Source organism: Aptenodytes forsteri, unplaced genomic scaffold (assembly GCF_000699145.1).
Source record: "Aptenodytes forsteri isolate BGI_AS27 unplaced genomic scaffold, ASM69914v1 Scaffold945, whole genome shotgun sequence".
NCBI classification, from domain to species: Eukaryota; Metazoa; Chordata; class Aves; order Sphenisciformes; family Spheniscidae; genus Aptenodytes; species Aptenodytes forsteri.
The window spans coordinates 184,773-192,963 of NW_008794950.1; the positions used below are offsets into that span (position 1 = coordinate 184,773).

The 8,191-nt window shown below is 37.3% G+C and overlaps 1 protein-coding gene across 1 annotated transcript in view; it reads left to right on the forward strand.

The window, feature by feature from the left end:
* GPATCH1 (G-patch domain containing 1) overlaps positions 1–6,880 on the forward strand; it is an 8,834-nt gene extending 1,954 nt beyond the window's left edge. Inside the window, exons 2-11 of the mRNA XM_009275274.1 lie at positions 1,119–1,253; positions 1,538–1,623; positions 2,068–2,228; positions 2,575–2,672; positions 2,836–2,894; positions 3,250–3,495; positions 4,318–4,465; positions 5,233–5,312; positions 5,723–5,927; positions 6,582–6,880. Coding sequence (XP_009273549.1) covers positions 1,119–1,253; positions 1,538–1,623; positions 2,068–2,228; positions 2,575–2,672; positions 2,836–2,894; positions 3,250–3,495; positions 4,318–4,465; positions 5,233–5,312; positions 5,723–5,927; positions 6,582–6,877 — 1,514 coding nt within the window. The 3' untranslated portion in view covers positions 6,878–6,880. The remainder of the gene's footprint in view (positions 1–1,118; positions 1,254–1,537; positions 1,624–2,067; positions 2,229–2,574; positions 2,673–2,835; positions 2,895–3,249; positions 3,496–4,317; positions 4,466–5,232; positions 5,313–5,722; positions 5,928–6,581) is intronic.
* The last annotated feature ends 1,311 nt before the right edge of the window (positions 6,881–8,191 follow it).

Consider the following 8,191-nt stretch of genomic DNA (forward strand, 5'->3'; position numbering starts at 1 on the left):
TGCGGCGGGCGCTGGGGAGCAGCGCGGGCCGGGAGGCAGCCCGGTGTGAGGCGCTGGGCCCGGGGTGTCCCGGAGGGCTCGCCCGCCCGGTTCGGCGCGGTCCGGTCCGGTCCGGTCCGGTCCGGGGCTGCTGTCCACCTCCTTACGGCCTTCGCTTCGGGAAAGCTGTGGTGTGTGGGCCCAGCGCAGACCAGCCTCCCCCTTCTCCTGCTGTCGTGGGGCGTAGGGGCTGCCTTGGCAGCCGTGCTGGCCTGCGAGAGGGGTGCTGGCGCCGGCCCTGGGCGAGCGGCCACGGGGTAATACAGCCTGGGAACGGAAGGCAGGCTTCCCGCGACGGGAATGTAAAAAGGTTCTCTCAGCACTACAGCGGCTTTCCGGCGTAAGGGTGTGGGCCTGGGGTAGCCGAGGGCCTGTGCCGGCACTGTTCTGGCCGGAGCTGGGGGCCTGTCTGTCTTTCTGTCCTTTCCCCAAGCCTCAAAAAAAAGTAGACTTCATATAACAGCTACTGTTTTATGTAGACTACATATAACAGCTCAAGTGTATGCAATTATTCTAATGTGAACATCATACACTGGTATTTGTGAGACGGACTTGGCATCATCCAAGGACTTCTGTACAGCTGTGACTCCTGAGTCTGTGCCACTTAATTCATAGAAATAGTGTTAAAAAGGTGCAAATGTTTATGTCAAAGCCGATAGCTTTTGTGTTTTGTTTCACTTTTGGACGCTTCTGATGTGGTGTAATTTCTCAAGACAATTAAGCGACAAAATCCTGTCAGGGGTCTTGCATACTTAATAACTTAAGCGAGGAAATCCTGTCAGGGGTCTTGCATACTTAATAACTAAAAGTGTCCTTTCACAGGAAAAAAAAAATTGTTCTCGGAACTTGTTGGAATTTAGGATTTCTATTTGAACACTTCATGCTCTTACTTCAGCAGTGTACATCAACAGTGTATACAGTAGGGTGGGAATAAATGTAAACTGCTGACGTTTTCTACTTCAGGGTGGCTACTATTTGTTCCAGTTCTTAATTGCAAGGAAGAAATGGTGTCTGGAGCAAGCAGAGAGTCCATTCTTTATGCAGTGTTGTGACTTGGTTTCTGACTTATCTCATTGTAGGTGAACGAATTAAAAAGCCAGTTCCTCTTCAAGAACAGACTGTTAAAGATGCAAAGGGACGATATCAGCGTTTCCATGGAGCATTTACTGGTGGTTTCTCTGCTGGTTACTTTAACACTGTTGGCACAAAGGAAGGTTAGATATTTTTCTGTCTTCTGGGAAGGGTTAATTAATTATCATAATTTAATGTTAGTGAAAATAAATTAACTGTCATTAAGCATTTTTTTTTCTGCTGTTCATTATACTGTAAATAGTTGAAATGGTACTGTTGAAGTTATTTCCCCTTGAGCTTTTGGACTGCAGTTTTATAGATGTTCCCTTGATGTATCCTTAAGGTGTAAGGTTGAAATGTTTGAATTGTTTTCAAATATTATGTTGCAGTTCACAGTACTTTACTTAGATATTTACTTTCTTTAAAGGATGGACTCCTTCAGCTTTTGTATCATCACGGCAGAAGAGAGCAGACAGAACCATTCTTGGACCAGAAGACTTCATGGATGAAGAGGTAAATTTAGAAAGGAATACAAATCTTTTGGAAGTAGTTGCCATGACAGCAGGTTTTTCAGGCAATGAAATCTTCTAAAGAACTTAAACCGCGAAAATGGACGTAACTTTAAAATTACTTTTTGTATGCAGTGTTATACTGCTAGGTCCCATAGGATGTTTCGTAGATTCACTTAGGAAGCTCCTGTAATCTCAATATTAAAAAAACCCCAGAACTTAACCCTTTCACTTTCTGTATCAGAAAATACAAATACTTTTGAAGCTGTTTAAAATATGACCATTCAAGTTATTGAAAAAACAACTGTATAAATGGCTTGAAAAATGTAGCTAATATGAAGGTCATATGGTCATAGCCTGTTTTCTTTCCTTTACCATTACAGTAAGTAAGCATTTGAAGGAAACATATTTTTAATCTAATTCTTTCCATTTTGTCTATATTTTCCAGGATCTTAGTGAATTTGGGATAGCACCAAAAGATATTACAACCACAGATGATTTTGCATCCAAAGCTAAAGACAGAATAAAAGAGAAAGCTAGACAGATTGCAGGAGTAGTTGCTGCCATTCCAGGAACCACCGCATTTGATGATTTAATAGGACCATCAAAGTAAGTAAATTTAAATAAAAGTTAACCAAGCAATTCCTTTCACTTAGAAGTGTTGTATTGGTTAGAAAAGTAATGTTTGACCACAGTAATCCATGAAAGAGACTGGAAGATCCATAGTGTTACACTTTGTAAGTGGCCTCCACCTGGATTTTTGTTTCCTATGTGCAGACTTGTACCAGGTAGACATTTACAAACTGGGATGTAGTGTATATGCAAATGTTGATACATTCAGATTTTATTTTAAAGTGGGGTATAAAAACATAATTTTGAATGGTATATATGTATATTATTTCTCATTAAAAATGTGGTTTGAGGTAATTTTTTTTTCCTTTTGTATTCTTCTTAGAATAACAGTTGGGGTTGAACTGTTACGAAAAATGGGCTGGAAAGAAGGACAAGGAATTGGACCGCGAGTCAAAAGAAAGCCACGCAGGCAAAAACCTGGTAAGTTCCGTGAAATTCTGAACTCTATTAATAGAAAGTTAGCATTCATAGACTGATTAGAAACTTCCTTTTAAAACTTCCTTTTATTTGGTCCATTTCTTTAATCTTAGAGAAACTTAATAAAGAATTGTAATTTAATATGATGCTATTGTGTCTCTCACAGACCCTGCAGTGAAAGTATATGGTTGTGCGTTACCACCTGGACTGTCTGAGGGTTCTGAGGTATTGAACAGGCAAAAGTTTTGTTGACTTATGTAAGAATGTGTGTTAACACGTTTTAAAAAAAAAAAAAAAGTTCTTTGATGTCTTTGAACAGTATTTTAACATGCAGTTCCAAGTTTTGTTAAAAGTATTCTTTTAACTACTTAATACTACTTACTATGCTTATCGTGAAGAAAGGTTTTAATGTAACTAAATTTATTCTTTTGCTACCTAAGCAGGTGTAGTTCATACATATTTTCATACATAATTTAGGAAATGCAAACTTACCTAGTCTCATGTTAACTAAATGTTGTAAAAGCTCAACTTACAAAGCTTCGAGTCATATTTGCTCTTACATACTTTTATTTTGTACAAGGATGAAGAGGATGAATACCAGCCAGAGAATGTGACATTTGCACCAAAAGACGTAATGCCTGTAGATTTGACTCCAAAAGAGAATGTCCATGGACTTGGCTATAAGGGTTTGGACCCCTCACAAGCTTTGTTTGGTGTATCTGGAAGAGAACACTTGAATCTTTTCACAGGTGGTTCTGAAGACACAAGCAATTTACTTGGTGATCTGAGACACAGTAAAGGAAGAAAACTAGGTATAACGGGTCAGGTAAGGACATTTTAGAATCCATTTTACTGTTAGTGCAGTAGAATCTAAATAAACTTTGTTTTTTCTTCTGTGGAAGGCACCTAGTCATTGTAGGGTTATTGTAAGAAATCTTATGTGTGCTTTGAGAACAGGATTTTTTTTTGTTTTTTACTTCAGAGGAAGATGTGGGCAAATCGTTAGAACTCTTAAATGCGTTCATTTATCGGTATTGTTGAAGAGAACTATAAAATACCTCACTCTGAATAGTTGGGTGGAGGAAATTCTTGTGTGACTTTGATTAGAGAAAGTTAATATTCAGTATGTTTTTTGTTTACATTTCTTTTGTCAATTTTACTTTCAGTAATGTTGAATCTGTCAGCTAGAGAGGTTTTGCTTCCCTCCATGGTATTTGTAGTTCTTATGTAGAAGCACTGTCAATTTATATTTCTGAGAATTATACTTTTTTAATTTTCATGCCAACTTACTTTTTTTTTTTCCTTTTGAGAACTTAACCTGCTCTTAGACTGTAAATGTTACCTTGTGGAATTAGGCTGCTGTCCTCATCCTGTACAGACCAAACTCACTGTCCCTCCCTGCCAAGGGAAGTGGAATATGTTTGCTTTTGTGTTCAGTTAGGGTTTTTGTTTTTTTTTTTTTTCCACTAGCTGGTAGCAGGTTTTTTTGTGAAGCTGTACATCTTTTCCAGTGTATATATATGTATACTGGACATCTTATATAATATAGATGGATAGATGTACATGTAGATATGTTCTGATATGTGACTTAAAAGTATTATTTTTACACTTTTGAATTCTCATTATTTTTATTTAAAATATATTTTAGGCTTTTGGTGTGGGAGCTTTAGAGGAGGAAGACGATGATATTTATGCAACCGAAACACTGTCAAAATACGATACAGTTCTAAAAGATGAGGAACCTGGAGATGGCTTGTATGGCTGGACAGCACCTAAGCAGTATAAATCCAAAAAAAGTAAGAACTGTAGTTCTATCTAAAGAGCTAGTGTAATTTGTATTTGGAGAAAAAAAAAAAATGACATAAGTGTAGCCTCTATTTTCCAAATATTTCAATTTTCAGTGGACTGGTATCTTCTAGTCCTGATATCTGAAACTTCATCTAGTCTTCCTTCTGTATTGAAGTGTCCAAATCTGGAAATAATTTCCAAAGTCTTCCACTAATCCCAATGTAGATTAAACGCCCAAATTACATTTTTAAAAGGACAATATGTGCTGCTTTGTGAGATACAGCATTTAATTACAATGAAGAAAACAAATGATTGTGAATCATGGCTACAAAATGAGACCCAATACTTGCGAAGAGATTTTTTTTTTTTTAAGATATACTTGTGTATTTTCAAATAACATTTGTAAATTTTATCTTGATACCACTTTATTTTTAGTGCAACTGTTAAGTACATGAAATACTGTAGTGATTTCTAGAGTACCTGTTGACGTTAGTTGTACACAATGGCACTTGTGACGTTAGCTATGCACGGTAGTGATACTGTTGCCTCACTATTAGCCATGTTCATCTTACAGCAATCTCTCTGGTAGTAGTTTTTTAGCTGTATAATACTAATCCAGATTCAGAACCCTTAATTTTAAATGAAAGGCAGTGAAGACAAAAAACTACAGTTATGCTCCATAAAATATATTGAAAAATGGAAAATATTCAGAAAAAATGCTTTTTGCCAAACATACATGTTTTAAGTATTGACCAACTCTATGGTCATTTTGTAGGGTCTGAAAGAGAAGTTAAATATATAGGCAAAATCCTGGATGGTTTTTCCTTGGCATCAAAATCATCAACTCCAAGCAAGGTAAGCAGATACTGATATTTTTGTATTAAGAATAACATTAGCAAATTGACATGTGAGCTGTATGGACTTTACTGTTGCTCAACATCTTTTATGTTCTTAGAAATAAGTGGTGTGCATGTTTTCCTATTTCTCATAATTGTTACATATTAACAATATCACAGCTTGTTCCCGAAGTTTGTATTACGATGCCACTTACTGACTGGGTCTAAAAGAATCAGTAGTGTGTAATACCTGTTTCTACTGCTAAGATGTAAATTGAGGAGTTTTTAGATTGAGGCGACTTTTTCTGAAACACATTTGTAAGTCCTAAATGTAAAGTTGTATCTCTTTCTGAAACACATTTGTAAGTGCTAAATACAAAGTTGTATCTCTCTCTTAGTGGATTTTTGTTTTGTCATCCCCCCGCCAAGATTTATCCACCACCTGACCTGCCACGAAATTACAGACCAGTCCATTACTTTCGACCCGTGATAGCAGCTGGGAATGAAAACTGCTGTTTACGGAAGGCATTAGAAGAATCAACTGGAAAAATTGGGAGTGATACAACACAACAAAGCAGGCATGCTTTGAATGCATCTCAGAGGAGGGAACGACTAGGAGAGACTGGTCTAAAAGGTATTGATATATGTGACCACACCTTGGCTTGTGTTTTAGGTCCCCTGTTTGTTTATATAACAGTAAAAATTTGGTCTAGTCTTGAACACTACTTTCTCATGTAAACATACTAAATCTAGTTGGCTTAGCTAGAATACCTTATTGTTCAGTTTCATCTCAGCAGATGAATTGTTGACATATCTGCCTGCGTTTTCATTTACTTAACTCTTTTAAAGATGAAAAGTATGTGGGATTGTGTGGGGGTGTGTGGTTGGTTTGTGTTTTTTTTTTTTTTGTGGCCTTACGAATTCAGAATATAGTAGGCTGTGAAGATTCTCCCCCCCCCCCCCCTCCCCCCCCCCAGTAAAGTGAGGTTTCACTGAAATACATGCAGATTCACTAAAAAGGTAATTTGTAAATGTGGTTCGCATTTATATCTACAATAGTAAAATCTACAAAGTAATATGTAAATATGTGGTAAATAGCATAAAAGGTGCAATAGTGGCCAATTTTTTTATCTACCATCTCTGCCATTATACTGTTTATTGCTGCTTAAGAGTGTTTTCTCTGAATGTATATGCATAGTGGTAGGCTTTTTTCTTCCGCTAAAGTGGCAGAAATAGTTGTAGTAATTTTTCATTTCTATTTATCTCTTACTGCTTTTTCTGTTTTTAGGTCCGGCTCCTTCTGTTTTGGAATATCTGTCTGAGAAAGATAGAGAAAGACTCAAAGAAGTGAAACAAGCATCTGAACAACAAATGAAAGCAAAAACATTGCCTCAGCAGTCACGAAATAGCAGATTCCAGCCAGCCTCCCCAGATGATGCTTCTCACAAATGGCAAATGTTGTTGGGGGGGCAGTTAGCAAATGCTGGTTCTAGTGACTTCAAACCATTTGCAAGAAATCCAGAAAAACAAAAAAGATACGAAAGTTTTGTGAGAAGTCTTAAACAAGGAGAAAAAGGTAACTGAAGAGATTAATCCTGACATCTTAATTTTTCTCTGAAAAAATATTTCTTGATTCCCCCCTCCCTCCCCGCCTTTTCTTTTTTCCCCTTTTTTGTCCTGACGCATTTTATGTTCGCTATGAGTTCTCCTCCTGAATTCCACAGCATTTCTCCCTCTACTTCTTAGGGCCAATATTAAAAGAAATTTTTACTGATATTTAATTGTGTTGACTTCAGGAACACAGCTCAGTAATTTACATGTCAGCGAGACTTTATTTTAGGCATTACATTTCATACTTTTATGCTGTAGCAGAAGTGTTCTCCAGGATGTTCTACTTAATTGCATGTACTTCTGGGTTTTCCTTCTTTCGTTTGCCAAAGTAGATTTCAGCTTTGGCCAGTACCACAAGCATTGTGGTACTGGCATTTTCATTTAGTTTGTTTCTCTTTGAGGAGTAAAACTGACATATCCTAAAAATGCAGAAAGATTATCGGGTCACAGTAGAACGGCAATTTTTTTCCTTTTCCCACACAAGATGGGAAAAATGAAAAGAAAACCCATACCCTGCACTTCCAGAGGAGATAAGAACCCTGAAGTGAATGAAGTAGTTCACGCTTGTCAAAGCTTGTATTGCATGTCCTTTGGATACTCAAACTGCCACTGTTACTTAAGTTCTTCTCAGAAAAAATAGTGGCTGTAAAATCATAGCATACATGCAGAGCTCTTTGTTGCTCAAAACCAAAAAAACCCAGCCCCCTTCACCTGCTCTTTTCGTGTTCTTTCAGTCTCCTTCCATTTTGTTTAGGTTTTTGCTATTAAATGATACCGTGGTGTATCTTACGTTAAACCAGGTACTTACGATGCTTTGTGGTGAGTTCCCCAGTGCTGTGATTTTTCTGTAAGGCATAAAAGCTGAAATCTGATCTAGGGAGATCAGCAGCAGCAGCAGGTGAATCTAGATTGTCTTAAAATAAAAAAAAAGGGTTGGTTTATTTTTAAATTTCAAAGTGCAAAGAAGATATTGGGGAAGAAGAAAAAGGGTACCAGTAATGTTTTGCAGAGGAAAGTGTATAGTGTCAGGTAGAAAACCTGGTTTTGTTATTTTAGAATTTTTTTTAAAATAATGCTTTTCATTATAAGAAAAAATATTTCCTGGTCAGTAGCCTCTTGTGGTTACCGCATTGGGACAGACTACTTGAGCTTTGAACCCATAGTTCCTCCATTCAGGACTGCGTTTTTCCCTGTGTAAAATTGAGTATCCTCTTATGACTGTAAGTGCCTCCTTAGTCAAAATGATGAAAATGCAGAAATATTTAAATAACTTGAATGATTAAGACT